This window comes from Pygocentrus nattereri, chromosome 3 (assembly GCF_015220715.1).
Source record: "Pygocentrus nattereri isolate fPygNat1 chromosome 3, fPygNat1.pri, whole genome shotgun sequence".
NCBI classification, from domain to species: Eukaryota; Metazoa; Chordata; class Actinopteri; order Characiformes; family Serrasalmidae; genus Pygocentrus; species Pygocentrus nattereri.
Genome location: NC_051213.1, coordinates 48535198 through 48552168, shown reverse-complemented (window position 1 = coordinate 48552168; position 16971 = coordinate 48535198). Strand labels below are relative to the sequence as shown.

Below are 16971 nucleotides of genomic sequence, written 5' to 3'. Positions count from 1 at the left end.
CTGTCGCTCTTTACATTGTGTGTGAATTTCGCGATGAAAGGACCAAAATAAATGGCCCAAATTGATTTGGAAAAACGTCTGGTTCCATTGACTTACATTAAAAGTGACGTAGGTTTTTTCCTTCTCCTGTAAAGTCACCACTGAGGAGATACGAGGTCTTCTTCCGACAACAGCGATATGCTCGCTATCTGGGAACAGTTTACTTTGAACATTTAATATTTTAACAGTAAGAAGATATGATAAAAAAACATGACACGGGGTTGAGATAACTCAAAAGCCTGAGATGTTTGTAGTAACCCCAGATTTTGTTGCTGTTGTTCTGCTTTTAGGCTTCAAATGTGCTTGTTTTTCTTGTAGTAGTGCTGTACATTTTATTCTACGGTTCTGTTTTTAGTTATAAAGTCATTTTTTCACCTATCTGATGCTCCTATCAGCATTTATCCGCTGCATAAAGCACCAGAACCTTTCAAGTACCAACAGGACCTAATGGCCCAACAAGGAGGCTTCTGTCTTTGCTAGCTAACACTTGCAACTGATGCTAACAACAATTTAATTAATCATTTTCTCTGAAAGTCACTAAGAACTTTTGTATGACCAGTAAGTGCACCGTAGCACTTAGGACTGCGTTTCAATGTGTTAAACGCTATTTTTTTTTATTATTATTGTGTAAAGTGTCCGCTAAGGTGACATATGCTAGTTGGGAATGTTGTTAGCATTACACTAGCCTCCACAGAACTTGGGTTTTGGCTCATATTTTCACATTTGACAGAAAAATGTGAGCTTTTCTTGAGTCTACACGTGATTTTGTGTCGCTGTGGACATTTTCCTGTGAATGCGAGTGCAGAACAGCGCAGTATATCGTTTCGTATCGGTGAGCTAACTAGCCAGCATGCAGGGAAGCTACTTAGCCAAAATGGACGCTTTAGCGCGGTAAACTAAACTGACCAAAAAGGCAATAAAATCATTATTCGCAGTTATTATGGTGTTTCCAGCCGTGTCAAGCAGCTGGAAAGTGAACTACAGCTAGAACCATGAATTCCGTTGGTTCCGCTAGCCTCTTGTTTGTGAGTGTGCAGCGGAAAAACAGCCTATTTTCCGGAAAGAAGTGGCTCGGTCTCTTCACTTTCTCTGGAAATTCCTTAGTAAACTCCAGGCCCCACTGCATATCATTCATTTTTCCTGAGTGTTGTCTCAAACTGTTGAAGATGGGGGGAAAGGACGGGACTGGAGTGAAGTACAGTGTGATAAACCATCACCACGTGGGATGAAGATGAACCATTTCTGCTGTGTCTTCATCAGAAGTCACATGTCCCTCAATCCAAGCCAAGCTACTTCGCTCGAGAGATGGATTTTTCTGTTGACAATTTACTGTTTGACAATAAAAAGCGGCTGGAAAATCTCATCTGTCGTTATTATTATTATTATTATTAATTAATTATTAGTCTTGCAGTTGGGATCACTTATCGATATATTGATAACGGCCATCAAATTCATAAGAATATGTCTTTTTGCATGCGCAATGTTCTGCGCTCCAACCTGCTATCCCAAACTCCAGTCCTGGTTTTACGTCATTTACAAGTTACAAGAAAGTGGACTAATTGCTGGCACACGTCTATTGATGGTTACCTCATTCACACACAGCGGTGACGCCACCAGACACACTATTCCTAATTCTTAATCAAAGCTTAATCTGTCGACCCGTTTACACCTGGTTGCTTCCTGCGACTGGTATCTGGACTGTGTCCTGTTAGGGTCTGAGCCGCATGTAGTTAAATGCGTCTCCAGCTAGTTGGACTGAAATCCAGTTTCCGTGTGGGGCAGAATATGCAAATCCACTCATTACACGGCAACCAGTCACCTGTTTATCCGTTCGGCCTCTTCGTCTGCAGGTTTGATGTTAAGCCTTTCGCTTTTTCTGGCCCAACCACGATTCTCTTCCTCACAGACACAGGACACGTGCCCAGTAATGTACTGCGCATGGAGGGGCTTCGGTGGCACTGGGAGGAGGTTCGGTCACACTAGTAGAAGTTTCGGTTGTACTGGGAGGAGTTTGTACTGGGAGGGATTTGTTTGTACTGGGAGGTGTTTAGGTTGTACTGGGAGGTGTTTGTACTGGGAGGTGTTTGTACTGGGAGGGGTTTAGGTTGTACTAGGAGGAGTTTAGGTTGTACTGGGAGGGGTTTAGGTTGTACTAGGAGGGTTTTTTTGTACTGGGAGGTGTTTCGGTTGTACTAGGAGGGGTTTTTTGTACTGGGAGGTGTTTCGATTGTACTAGGAGGGGTTTGTTTGTACTGGGAGGTGTTTCGGTTGTACTAGGAGGAGTTTAGGTTGTACTGGGAGGGGTTTGTTTGTACTGGGAGGGGTTTCGGTTGTACTAGGAGGAGTTTAGGTTGTCCTGGGAGGGGTTTGTTTGTACTGGGAGGTGTTTCGGTTGTACTAGGAGGGGTTTGTTTGTACTGGGAGGTGTTTCGGTTGTACTAGGAGGAGTTTAGGTTGTCCTGGGAGGGGTTTGTTTGTACTGGGAGGGGTTTCGGTTGTACTAGGAGGAGTTTAGGTTGTCCTGGGAGGGGTTTGTTTGTACTGGGAGGTGTTTCGGTTGTACTAGGAGGGGTTTTTTGTACTGGGAGGTGTTTCGGTTGTACTAGGAGGGGTTTGTTTGTACTGGGAGGTGTTTCGGTTGTACTAGGAGGAGTTTAGGTTGTACTAGGAGGGGTTTTTTGTACTGGGAGGTGTTTCGGTTGTACTAGGAGGGGTTTGTTTGTACTGGGAGGTGTTTCGGTTGTACTAGGAGGAGTTTAGGTTGTCCTGGGAGGGGTTTGTTTGTACTGGGAGGGGTTTGTGACTTTTACATAAACTCGACATTAGTCAGAATTTCACACTGCTGAGACTTACAAACATTTCTCATTTCCCCCTCTCTCTCTGTCACTTTTCACTCTCTTCCCTTCCCTCTTTCTCTCTCCCCTCTTTTTCTGTTTCTCTTCCCCTTCCCTCTCTTTCACCCTTCCCTCCCCCTTCCCTCACTCTCTCCCCCTTCCTTGCCCCCCACACCACGCCCCAAATGCCCCCCACTCTCCCCACCTTCCCTCTCTCTCACCCTCCCCTTTTTCTCTCTCTCTCTCTCTCTCTCTCCCTTCCCTCTCTCTCTCCCCCCTCCCCTTTCCCTGTCTCTCTCCCCCTCCCCTTTCCCTCTCTCTCTCTCTCACCCCCTCCGCTTTCTCTCTATCTCTCTCTCCCCCCTCCCCCTTTCCCTCACTCTCTCTCCCCCTTCCTTGCCCCCCACACCATGCCCCAAATGCCCCCCACTCTCCCCACCTTCCCTCTCTCTCACCCTCCCCTTTCTCTCTCTCTCTCTCTCACCCCCTTCCCCCTCTCTCTCCCTTCCCTCACTCTCTCTCCCCCTTCCTTGCCCCCCACACCATCTCCCCCTCCCCTCTTTCTCCACCTCTCCTTTCCCTCTCTCTCTCTCTCTCTCTGCCCCCCCTCTCTCCTCCTCCCCTTTCCCTCTCTCTCTCTCTCTCTCTTTCTCTCTGCCCCCCCTTTCCTCTCTCTCTCTCTGCCCCCCCTTTCCTCTCTCTCTCTCTGCCCCCCCTTTCCTCTCTCTCTCTCTCTCTCCCCCTCCCCTTTTCCTCTATCCCCCCCCCTCCCCTTTTCCTCTCTCTCTCGCTCTCTCTGTCTCTCTGCCCCCCCTTTCCTCTCTCTCTCTCTCTCTCTCCCCCTCCCCTTTTCCTCTCTCTCTCTCTCCCCCTCCCCTTTTCCTCTCTCTCTCTGTCTCTCTCTCTATGCCCCCCTTTCCTCTCTCTCTCCCCCTCCCCTTTTCCTCTCTCTCTCTCTCTCTCTCTCTCTCTCTCTCTCTCTCTCTCTCCGCCCCCTCATTCATTCAGATTTGGTCTTCCGGAAGTGCGCGAGGCTGGGGTTAGGCAGTGCCGTCTCGCGGGGTGAGAACAGTTTCATATTCACTCTAATTCAGCCGGAAAGCGGAGCGCGCGAGTGAGTGCTGAGGGGGGCTGTGTGCGGGAGAGGGGGGCGGTCTCAGGAACGCTGTTAGGCTCAGAAACTTAGTCTTAGTGGTCGTTGTGCGAGCCGAGCTCTCCGTCTGTGTGTGTGTGTGTGTGTGTGTGTGTGTGTGACCGGCTCGGACCGCGGGTAGGGGAGAAAATGGCCGGCCGCAGGTTCGAGTCCTCGGCGGGTCTGTGTGTTTATCCTCCCCGCTCAGGGCGGTCCGTCTCCGCGCCCCTCTCGGCGGCTTCGCTCTGTCCGGTTAACGACCCACGCGGCTCGGGTCCGACTCGCAGCTCCGCGCGGTTCCTCCTCCGGTTATTTTCCATAATCGGACCTTCGACTCCGCGTAATGGCGTCCGCGGCGCTGTGTGTGCAGCAGGAGGACATGGCGAGGCGGAGGGCACCGACCGAGGGCTCGTCTCTAACCCCGAGCCGGCCGCGATCACCCGCCGGATTTAGGAAATAATAGGGAATAAAAAGTAAGAGCCAGTTTAGTCCGTTATACCGGTCACTGTGACCCAAACAGCCGGTCTGGGCTTTACAGAGCAGCTCTATAGGAGCACTGCAGGACTTTTATGGGAATATCAGAGTAAATACAGTCATCAGCTTTACTGTACTTCACTATATAAGTAGTATATATTACTATAAGACAGCACTACAGAATATTATTAGATGGGAAGATATTATAGAATAATAATACCGCACTATAGACACTACTGTTCCTATATTATTCATATACAGACATCAGCTTTACTATACTTTACTATATAAGTAGTATATATTACTATAAGAATATTATTAGATGGGAAGATATTATAGAATAATAATACCGCACTATAGACACTACTGTTCCTATATTATTTCATATACAGACATTAGCTTTACTGTACTTTACTATATAAGTATTAAATGACAGGAAGTGAAAATATAAATTATTATAAAATAATTATATAAGTAATTACACTATGTAAATATTACCGTTCCTTAGATTATTTCTAAAGATCTTTTTAAATTTAGGAATGTTTGGTAAACCTGGAGTTGGGGTTACATTTTCACGTTTTAAGAAATAATAATAAGTAAAAGTGCTGCTTAGTTCAGTCGTGTCATAGCGCATCACTTTAACTTGTACAGGCCATCTGTGCTTTAAGAAACGGGTCTATAGTAACTATACAGGAGTTTCTACAGGGCTCTTATAAGAATATTATGATAAATATAGACCATTAGCTTTACTATATTTACTCCACAAGAGCTATAAAGACATATGCCATATACCAGTAATGTTATTGGAAATATTATAGGTCATTATAGAGTAATTGTACAGCACTATAGAAATGTTACTGCTCCTTATAGTTTAGGACTCTTACAGGACTCGTAGGAGAATATTATAGTAAATCCAGACATTAGCTTTACTATAGTTCACTACACAAGTCGTATAGATTAATAGAAGAATATTATAGTAAATCCAGACATTAGCTTTACTATAGTTCACTACACAAGTCGTATAGATTAATAGAAGTATATTATAGTAAATCCAGACATTAGCTTTACTATAGTTCACTACACAAGTCGTATAGATTAATAGAAGAATATTATAGTAAATCCAGACATTAGCTTTACTATAGTTCACTACACAAGTCGTATAGATTAATAGAAGTATATTATAGTAAATCCAGACATTAGCTTTACTATAGTTCACTACACAAGTCGTATAGATTAATAGAAGTATATTATAGTAAATCCAGACATTAGCTTTACTATAGTTCACTACACAAGTCGTATAGATTAATAGAAGTATATTATAGTAAATCCAGACATTAGCTTTACTATAGTTCACTACACAAGTCGTATAGATTAATAGAAGAATATTATAGTAAATCCAGACATTAGCTTTACTATAGTTCACTACACAAGTCGTATAGATTAATAGAAGTATATTATAGTAAATCCAGACATTAGCTTTACTATAGTTCACTACACAAGTCGTATAGATTAATAGAAGAATATTATAGTAAATCCAGACATTAGCTTTACTATAGTTCACTACACAAGTCGTATAGATTAATAGAAGAATATTATAGTAAATCCAGACATTAGCTTTACTATAGTTCACTACACAAGTCGTATAGATTAATAGAAGTATATTATAGTAAATCCAGACATTAGCTTTACTATAGTTCACTACACAAGTCGTATAGATTAATAGAAGAATATTATAGTAAATCCAGACATTAGCTTTACTATAGTTCACTACACAAGTCGTATAGATTAATAGAAGAATATTATAGTAAATCCAGACATTAGCTTTACTATAGTTCACTACACAAGTCGTATAGATTAATAGAAGTATATTATAGTAAATCCAGACATTAGCTTTACTATAGTTCACTACACAAGTCGTATAGATTAATAGAAGAATATTATAGTAAATCCAGACATTAGCTTTACTATAGTTCACTACACAAGTCGTATAGATTAATAGAAGAATATTATAGTAAATCCAGACATTAGCTTTACTATAGTTCACTACACAAGTCGTATAGATTAATAGAAGTATATTATAGTAAATCCAGACATTAGCTTTACTATAGTTCACTACACAAGTCGTATAGATTAATAGAAGAATATTATAGTAAATCCAGACATTAGCTTTACTATAGTTCACTACACAAGTCGTATAGATTAATAGAAGTATATTATAGTAAATCCAGACATTAGCTTTACTATAGTTCACTACACAAGTCGTATAGATTAATAGAAGTATATTATAGTAAATCCAGACATTAGCTTTACTATAGTTCACTACACAAGTCGTATAGATTAATAGAAGAATATTATAGTAAATCCAGACATTAGCTTTACTATAGTTCACTACACAAGTCGTATAGATTAATATAAGTATATTATAGTAAATACAGACCGTTACTATACTTTATTATAGACGGGTAAAAGGCAGAACTACAGAAATATTACTGAAGGAAAATGTTATACATCATGACACACTATGGCTGTAGTTTACTACAAACATCCTATAGATTACTGCTGCAATGTCATTAGAGGTGAAACTCATAGGTCACTGTAGACTTATTATTCTTCCTTATATTATTTTTAAAGAGGCTTTTTTGACTTAGAAATTATGTTTAACCCCTAAATATCAGGTTTATTCCTATACTACTATACTATAGATAGGTAGATTAGATAGACAGAACTTTATTGATGCCGGAGGGAAATTGCAGTGTTTCAGTAGTAAGACATGTAATTGCACATAAACATAAAATAAAGTATAAACGTGTATCTATTTGCATATTTACATGGCCTATGAGACAGATGTTTATATAACAGCAGGCACGGAGTGGCATGAGGTAAACTAAAAGCCCAGATTATAGACATGACTAACTCTGAGCTGCGTCAGTATTACAGTATAAAGTTAAGTGCATAGTGAAAATGTCATTACAGTAGCAGTTATGATATATTGCACAGTGTGTATTAATTGGAGAGGGGATACATTCTATACTATACTAAGGCAGTCGTGGACTGGAGGTCAGGGAACCGGCCCTGTGACTGGAAGGTCACCGGTTCAATCCCCAGAGCTGACAGTCCATGACTGAGGTGTCCTTGAGCAAGACACCTAACCCCCAACTGCTCCCCGGGCGCTGTGGATAGGGCTGCCCACCGCTCTGGGCAAGTGTGCTCACTGCCCCCTAGTGTGTGTGTGTGTTCACTAGTGTGTATGTGGTGTTTCACTGCACGGATGGGTTAAATGCAGAGGTGAAATTTCCCCGTTGTGGGACTAATAAGGGTCACTTAATCTTAATATTCAGTAACTACAGGGACTTCCATGCAAACGTAGGTTATAGAAGTGTTTAATGAAACTTTGTTTACTATGGTTTACTACGCAAATATTATAGATTTCTATAAGACAACGCTCCAGGAATATCTTTGGGAATGGAAATGGAACAAATTCTAATATAATTATATAACAAGGGCATTGATGTTTACACATATTATTAAAAGTGTGAAAATACGTATGTTTCTATAAGAATCTTGACAATTATTATAATCATTTACGATTCTTTACAATGGTTTACAACAAGTGTTACAGATGAATACATCACAGAACTACAGGAATAACATACAGGGAATAAAATATGGATTATTATAGATGTATTATACAGCACTATAGGAATCTTATTGTTTCTTATGTGGTAATTACCTGTAGTATTACTCTGTCTTTTTGATTCATGGATTAAAGGTTCATAATTTTAGGGGAATAATAGGCTAGTAAAAAGGAAAAAGTGGGCCTAGTTTTGTGTAACCTATAGATTATTACAGACGTATACCACACAAGTATTATAGATTGCTGTAAGTATGAGATATACTAGAATAGAATAGAAATAAATAATGCTGCATTAATAAAGCTATACATTTGGAATAGGGCACTACAGGCCAACGCACTAGCTTGGATCACAAGAAGAGTTTGATGAAGATTTAGAAGTCAAATATGAACGAAACGTTTTATTGTGGAAAAGCACAAACGTTGAAAAGCTTGAAATTTGGTGGGTGAGTGTAGTAGCTACTGTAACACTATAAGAAATGATAAGATACCTATAAAGATGAATAGAGTTCATGTAATAGTCAGTAAACTGCTGTAAACCATAGCAATTTTCTGAATTTTTCTGCCTGAAAAGAAAAGGTTGTCTGCATGTTTTGAGACTGATGAGAATGATGAACGTTTGTGCCCATTAATTATAATATTTTAATCTCATGGCATTCGTTCCGTTCTTAGTCCATGTTTTGCGCAGCCCCAATGTTTTATAGTTTGTTTGGTTTTTTTCCTTCCATTTTTTCCATAGTTGACTGCCCTGAGATGTGGTGTGACTTGGCAGCTCTGGAGTAGAAAACTGGCACCACTCACTGGGGCGAAATGCTTAATAACACGGTCAAAAATCCTTCTCACCGGCAGCGCAGCAGGAAATGCCCGACTGCCCGAAGTTATGCACTTTTTCATTTCTCACCAGGCGACATGTTTGAAGAATGAAGCGAGTATTAATGTCAAATCACTGGGTCACGACCCCAACTGGCGCTGATCGGTCACTACATTAGGGGGGATCGTGATGGCAGAGATCTTTGAAAGGAAGGAGACCGGCCCGGGCAGAGCTGTTCTGTATTCAGAGGTTTCTTTTAGCTCTCGACTGCGTTGTTGATTGATGTGAAAAGGTTATTCAAATCAAGAGCAAAAGCAGAATCTGAATCTCTTCAGCGTTTAGCTAAACAGCTGATGAAATAATTACCTCAGCACTGGAAGTTGTTCCAGGCCTTTACGTGTGTGCCTAGACTGTGTGATATCAATAGGCTACCCTGCTGTCAACGGCGGATATTGACCAATAGAACTCATAATCCTATTAGTCTGATTTTATACTCGTGAGAACAGTTTCACTGCTGCATTGCATGTTTGGATGACGCCTGACGTCGAATGACGCTTTACCCTGGTAGACGATGTCGGTTTTCTGTTCCTAAGCTGCTGAGAGAACTCCACCTGATCCCTCAAGGTTGGAGGTTTGAAGTGTTTGGGATGCTCCGAACGTTCCTGTAACGGAATTTCAGGCAAGCCATCCAAATGAAAAAGTATGTAATCTAACGGAGCACTGATGACCTTTCAGCCTACAGAGTGGCGTCCCCATACCTTCACAAAAATAGTTTGTCGACGTTTTTGCGAGTTGCGAATCACTATGGGAGCATAGCTGCTTTTGGTCTAGAAATGAGGGGTCAGTCAGGATCGAGATCAATCTCATTGATTTTCTCTCCCAACATGTAAATGTAACATTGGCTAATCTATGTTCTGATATTATGATGGAAATATTTTTAAGTGTGCGTGCTTGGTGTTTGCAGAATAATCTTCTATTACACACAGTTAATACACAGTCACATGCAGGGGTTTGAACAGCCTTTTCCACATGACATGATTTTCTAAGTGGAAATAGGTTAACATGTCCTCTACAGAGAACACACCTAATATGGTATTTTTCTGCTATTTTTTTTTGCAGAATGTTTTAATAATTTGCTGAATTTATTGAGAAAAATACCTTTCAGGTTTAATTTTTTGAAGAATATGTTAAATATAGTCAGTAAATAGCCGTGTATTAGGTCTGCAGAGGATGTATTAACATATGTTCACTTAGAAAATCAGTTAACACATCATTTGGGTGCCTGTATGTCTATAAGTGCACTTATCATAACTTTTTAAGGCAATTTTAATGTCTTAATAGTCAAACTGGGCAGTTATTGTAAGGCAACAGTAACAAAACAGGATTATTTATTTGCTTTTTACCCAATGTGCACACTTTGCATGCTAAGTGGACACACTGATCTTAAACGTAAATGATTCCCATTCAGGCAGATTCCGATTGGGCACCCCTAAAAATTAATGAACCAACTGGAATGTCCCATGTGTTTTTCATTGTTGCTACAGTTTGTGCTACATTGGCAAGAAAGCTAGTCAAAAACAATACAGCAAGTGTTTTGTGGAAGAATTGTGCTTTGCATGAATGAAAAAAATGGATATTTAAGTGGAAAAAATGGTTTGAGTTTTTTAGTTCTTTTATAATTCAGTAATATTTGTCCTTTGGTCGATTTGGCTGTAAAAAAATTCCAGAACCAGAGCACCCCCACTAGAAATCTATAAAAATATATCGATTTTTTTCTAGAAAGTTTCTTCTATTAATTTAGTCCCATGCAAGTACTGTTTACAGTATTCTGCATTCTTTTTCCAGATTAATGCTCCGACCAATGGCTGTGACGGTACCATGGATGGACACCAGCTGCCACATCAAAACAAGAAATGTTTCTCTCTGCATGGTTTGTACAAGAGGCTTTGGAAGAAATGCTTTAGAAGTTTCTCAGGTAGCAATAAACTGACTACTTCAGCAAGTCTCGAGTGACGTCATCGCTCCTCCTCTGGTGAGATAACAACTCAAGTTAGGACACTCATGGTTCAAACATCAGAGGAGATTATCAGGACCTTCTCACCCACACAACAATCAAAGAGAGTGACCTTGGCTCCATCACAGTGAATCACAAGTTAATCTAATGGAATTTGAATCTGAAGACCAAATACTCCAAAATATTCCCTCCATCTCAGGGGTATCTCAAGAGCAGGATGAAGTAAGCACTGACAGTATAGAACGTGATGGCAAGAAAAGATCACCAAGACATTCAGTTTCAAACAAAAATCCTCTTCAGTCAATTCAGGCTGTCACAAATGGCGTCACCACTCCAGAAACCAAAACACACACTGTGCAAACAGTTTCACCATCGACACCCAACATCATGCCTGCAGAAGTGAATGAACCAATAACCAAAGCGATAAATTTAAATTCTAACCTCTTATCCAGCGATTTACCAGTAATGGAAGTTCAGCGACAATCCCCCCATTCTGTTTGTAGCAAAGGATTTGATGAAGGACCCAGTCATGTTACCAAAGAGGAGGTGAAGACACAGGACTTTGCTAACATCGTTGACTCTGATGATATTACTCATGGAAGAAGTAAAAACTGTGAGGCACTGGAAAAAAATAGAGATTATCCAAAGAAAGAAAAACCGGAATGCAGTGAAGATTGCAACCAAGCTGCCTGTAAAACTCAAATTACATTTTCTGAAAGACAGGAGGGATTTGATGCAGCATTGCCTGAAGCCATGACTAGTGCTAAAGACATCCCAGTGCAGGAAAGGGCATTGGATTTAAGCCTGCCAAAAAAGAAGGTCAGGGATAACAAAGAGAAATGCAAATGGATTCTAGATTCTGGATATGAAGGTTCATTATTAATGGAGGTAGATGAGATTGAGGATGATACTCAACATGTAGAAGTAGAGCAAGATGAAGACGATGAGGAGTGCTGGTTTACCTTGAGAAACGATGATCCAAATAATTTTCTTTTAGAAAGTTGGGATCAGCATTCTGTTTCTCATATAGCCATACCGTCTCCCCCTTGCACCAGCTTTTCATCTCTTGATCCAAAGGACACACTCCTCATAGATGACCAAGGCATCCCCTACACTCTCACTCCAGATGGTCAGAAAGTTCCTCAGATAGATCCTTCTGAAATGCCGAAGGTTCCCTCAGAGGAGATCAGTCCTGAATTTGCGCAATTTGAGGACGAGGCAACTGAGACTTCCCAAGATTCTGTAGCTGCTCGAGAGTTGTCTCTTCCAGGCATGTGTCCTGATCTTTCAGTAGAAACCCCACAAGATACCTTAAGCATTGAGAAGAAATCTTCCTTTGACTCTACTGATGATGCCAAGTCAGCAGCCTTACCGACCATATCAAGCTTGCCTTCACTTCCTATTCAGATTGTGGCTAGTAACACTGGATCAAACACTCCCATCCTCCTTCTTCCTCAGTCTCAACTTCAGACACTTTCATCTTCAGCGACTAACACAACTCCAGGAGTCATGGCTTTGACACTGCCTTTGGCTCTTGCCCAGAACACTCAGTCTTCCCCTGTCTTTCTTCTCCTTTCATCTCCTCAAGTTTCCGGTGGAATTCAGTCTTCTACATTATCAGAGCAACTTTCTCAAATTTCCTCCACATTACCTGTTGCACTTCCCACACTTGGCCTTAAACCAGAACCAGTCTCCTGTACTACTACTACTACCACAGACGTCTCAGGACAAAATAAGCCCTGTAATTCTTCTTCTGCCCCTACCTCACCCACTGCTTCCTCAAACACTTCATCAGCAACCTCTAGAAGTCCTGCTAAACAAATAAAAACGGAAGCATGCTCTGACACACCCACTTCTTTTCAGGAAGCACTACTCAGATTAGCGGTATCTGCCGTACAAAAAGCAGAAAAACAATCTAAATCCAGTGAGACTACTTCAGTTGTTACACCCTCAACTGAAGCAACACAGTCGACATCCCCATCAGCAACTCATGCTCCAGAGGAACAAGTCTTGTCACCAGTCTCTGAGCCGGCTTCCATCCCGGTGGACCAAACTGACTCTTTATTAAGCTCCACCTCTGCTGACGGCCCTCCGTCACTGTCCTCCAATTCCCCTCTTCGTCCAGCGTCACCCGTATTTCCCACCAACCATCCCAAGAACCAGGATTCGCAGGCATTAGGCCCACGTCGCATTCTTTACTGCCAGTATTGCCCGCGGGTTTTCTACTACCTCTCGGACCTCGAGCGCCACTCCATCACGCACTCCCAGAACAAGCCACACGTTTGCCAGCTGTGTGGCAAAGCCTTCAAACGCTCAAGCCATCTGGAGAGGCACAAGCATATCCACACGGGTCAGCGGAACTTTGTGTGCCAGCTTTGCCCACGGCGTTTCCGAGAGGCAGCGGAGCTGACAAGACACCAGCGGGTACACACAGGGGAGAAGCCTTTCCAGTGCCTGTTGTGCCACATGCGCTTTGCTGAGCGCAACACTCTACGGCGGCATACCAAGCGCAAGCATCAGGGTCAGCAGCAGGAGGCAATGAGCATGAAAGTAAAGCCAGAGACTGAAGCGGTCTCTCTTCTTGGTATTCAGGAGCAACAGGAAGAGAATGCAGAGTGGTACAGCTCTACAATGACTGAGATGGACTCTGACAATGACACAGGGGGAGAATGAACTTTTAAAGATATCTATAAGACTTATTTAATTTATTTAAACAGAAAAATCAAGGTTGCACAATGTTCCCCACAAATCAAATATAGTCATTCAGTCAAGACATGTTTGGTAACCAAAGTTTGCTGCTTTAGTTTTACATTGAAGCTACGCCAAAAGTGTGCCGCATAGCGCAGAAGAGTAGTACCAGCCAAACATTTCGACAGTAAAGAGATGAAGATCCGAATTTTGGCAAATTCTTGGGACCAGTAACCGACCGTTATTAGCACTGTTTTATATAAACAACACCAGGGGTGTTCAGTCCAGGTCCTGGAGATCCAACACACCTGGCTCAGATGTCCCTGAATGCCTTCGTAACCTAGATCAGGTATGCTAGATTAGAGTTGGAGCTAGCCTGTTTTGTGTGGTAGGTCTCCAGGACCAGGATTGAGTAACCCTGCTTTCGGCTTTATTGGAGGAAAAAATGCAGCCTAACGTAACAAACGTAATGTAGTTTACTTACATTTACCTCATATTATTAGCCCAAGTGAACAAACATAACAAACATACCTTGAACTTCATATTCAGCAATCAGCAAGTCAGTAGCTCGCAGTCTTTAAGCTTTTTTGCTATGGGACAATCTACATAGGCTAACCATTAAGCTAACAGACACGTTTGTAGGCTATAGCTTAAGGCTACACTCAACAAAAAGTCAGTTTGAGTCTACCTTGGCAATGTGTCATGTGGCTAAATATCCTGGTTTAAAAGAGTTTCATCTCTGGATCAAGTTGGGCATCTAGGTAGTAAGTAGGGCTCATCAAACTGCTGGTCTGCCATGTGTTTCAACCAGACGAAAGCATACTAGAATAACAGAAGCTTGGCCAGGCAGCTTGGCCAGAGCTAACTGTCTCTATAGCGCCCTCTGGTGTACTGCTTTGCGTCGTGACGCATTTCAAAATGCAACTACACGTGAAACCGTACTTTTTCAGGTAAGCATGTTTCTGGCCTTAGGCATGCATTTTACACAGTAATAATGGGGTTATATTTGTTAGCTACATTAGCCTCGTAGCTCCAGTGCAAAAGCACAGAAGCAGACGACATCAGACCCGTCTTCGCTGAGTCACTACATTTGGGCTAAGGGGAGAAAATGTGTCAATTAGAATTTCTGTCCAAATTATTGCGTTGAGTGTGGCTTTGTGTGAACTGTGCTTGCAGTTTTTGAACTCTTTATTTCATGCATACATTCCTTTGCTGCTTTCACCAGATATACAGCTACTTTCATTCCACTGACCTTTAGTTTAGTCCGTATTGAGGCCGTGCTCTTTTATTTCAATACAGACATTAACTTTATTGCTTTGGAAAGGTATTTTACTTCTTAGATCGGCTTTTAAAAGCCTGTATTAGAGCGTACATTTCTTATCCCGGTAAAACTTTACTGTGAAGGAAAAGTCATCAGATGTATTAAAAGGGGATTTTCACTGTTTTTTGTCAAAATTACTGCATATTTAATGGTTGAGGTGTAAACAATCTCCTTCAAAGTGGTTTGATGTCAAGTGGTTACCGTTACCTGCTGACTCAGATTTCTTTTCGGTGATGGTGATAGGAACCAGGGGTCACAGTGTCTTCATCAAAGGTGATGGGTCTGTGGACTTGTGAGAAATAAAGGTTCTGTGTAGTTAAACTTTCTGTTCATTAAGGTACAAACAGTGTAAATGTTCCCTCAAAGGTTCTGCAGTGGTTTTAAGGTCTGATTGTGATCCTTAAATGAGTTTTTCCAGGTGAAAAGTTGATATTTGTCACATCTTGTCACTGGGGTGGTTCCCTCAAGGCTCCATCTGAGTCCCTTTAGTCAGAGAACATAACTGAACCATAATCCACTGAGATGATCTGTTCTAAGCTGGACTGACTCCACACCCCGCCTCGCCTCCAGGCTTTTATTCTACTGCTCTGTTTTAAAACATTCGGTTATGAAAAGGAACAAATACCAACGTTTCACCTGGAGAACCTGATTGAAGGTACAGAATCGGACCTTAAAACCACCGTAGAACCTTTGAGGGAACATGTACGCTGTACCTCGATTAGTGAAAATGTACCTGCGCATAACCTTCATCTCTAACCATTTCACATAGTAACTTTCTCTGAGGGAGCTTTCAGAGGGGGGCGCCTGGTTCCTATCACCACCAGAACAGCTTTGAACGACTTTTCTTGAATTATGCAGCATTTCTTTGATTGGTGCGATTCCCCTTTAACTCAGTGGTAGTTGTGAAATTTAAAAAAAAACTTATGAACTTTCATTCTGGCATAAAAGACAGACTAAAAAGTAAAGATAATGCATCCAGACACCTTCAGATATCGAGAAAGAGAAAGAATGGGGGAGGGGGAGGGGGGTTGTTTTTGTTTTTCTATTTATTAACTGTGAGCAAATTGTAAAGATGTGTTTTATTACCCTTGTGCCTTGAATTATGGTTTCATCATTTTCACAGAGAAGAAAGAATCACTTTGCCTTTGCTTTTATTTTTTTCAGAAGTAATGTGCACTGTGGAGCTGTAGCGTTAAGTAATGAGAGTAATTCTAGTGTGCTGTGTTCTCTGAGGTCATCCCTACTGCTTTGAAACCGCTGCTGTGCAATGTTATAATTGAAATGAAAGGGTTCTCGATATCATTGATGTTGACAGAATCCCTCACTGACTGCTCACTTCAGGTCCCGTGTGCTGTGATTGACGCGCCGAGCGTAATTAGCATCGGCAGGATTGGCTGTGTGCACAGGCAGAGTGTTTGATCCCCGAGTTTGATTTTCATTGCTTCATTTGAGCGAGACTGGAGAGAAGTGCACAATCTGATGAGTAAATATATTGTACTAATATATTAATATATTCCCTGTAAATAACAAAAGATCACCCTGGGCCTGATCGCCTGAGGCTAATTTGAACTCTCTATAGCTTGTATTTCAGATTTAATTATGAATCTGAATATTTGCACACTGTAATTAAAGCTTGCTTGCTGACCCCTTCTTCCTTTACTGCGACGGTTCCCATGCTCAATTATCCAGGCAATTTGCCCCGCTTTTGCCTCACTGGACCGCAAATATTGAAAGCATGGGGGGCTTAGGCCGGGCCACTCAGAAATATTACTTAAACGGCTCTTATTTGGTTCGCACCCGTCTGCCGTCCCCTCATTTTGTATTCGAATGGATTCAGATCGGCTTTATTTACTGAACTCATTTCACACTAGACTTGCCACAGACCACAGAGACATTCGGCTCATCTTGGGTCTTCATTACGGCGTAGCGCCGAATGCTATGTAATGGTATGTAATTGTCGAGGGATGTCATGTGCCGTAAAGCTATAATTATCAGTCTGAAAATGTGACGCAGGAAAAAATACACTG

General features: G+C 41.6%; 2 protein-coding genes across 2 annotated transcripts in view; both read left to right on the top strand.

Moving 5' to 3' along the window:
• The window catches only part of ntd5 (ntl-dependent gene 5), a 16859-nt gene extending 16811 nt beyond the window's left edge, over positions 1–48 (top strand). The window contains exon 8 of the mRNA XM_017714543.2: positions 1–48. This exon is cut by the window's left edge and continues 1000 nt beyond it. The gene's annotated coding sequence lies outside the window, so the exon portion shown is untranslated.
• Positions 49–4114: 4066 nt separating this feature from the next.
• LOC108437481 (transcription factor Sp2) lies at positions 4115–15354 on the top strand. The gene is made up of 2 exons (XM_017714597.2): positions 4115–4478; positions 10767–15354. The coding sequence occupies exon 2, from the start codon at positions 11083–11085 to the stop codon at positions 13606–13608; it is 2526 nt and encodes an 841-aa protein (XP_017570086.2). The 5' UTR covers positions 4115–4478; positions 10767–11082; the 3' UTR covers positions 13609–15354.
• The last annotated feature ends 1617 nt before the right edge of the window (positions 15355–16971 follow it).

What these genes read in the sequence shown, in the direction of transcription:
- LOC108437481 (XM_017714597.2), top strand. Translation starts at nt 11,083, where the DNA reads ATGGAATTTGAATCTGAAGACCAAATACTCCAAAATATTCCCTCCATC.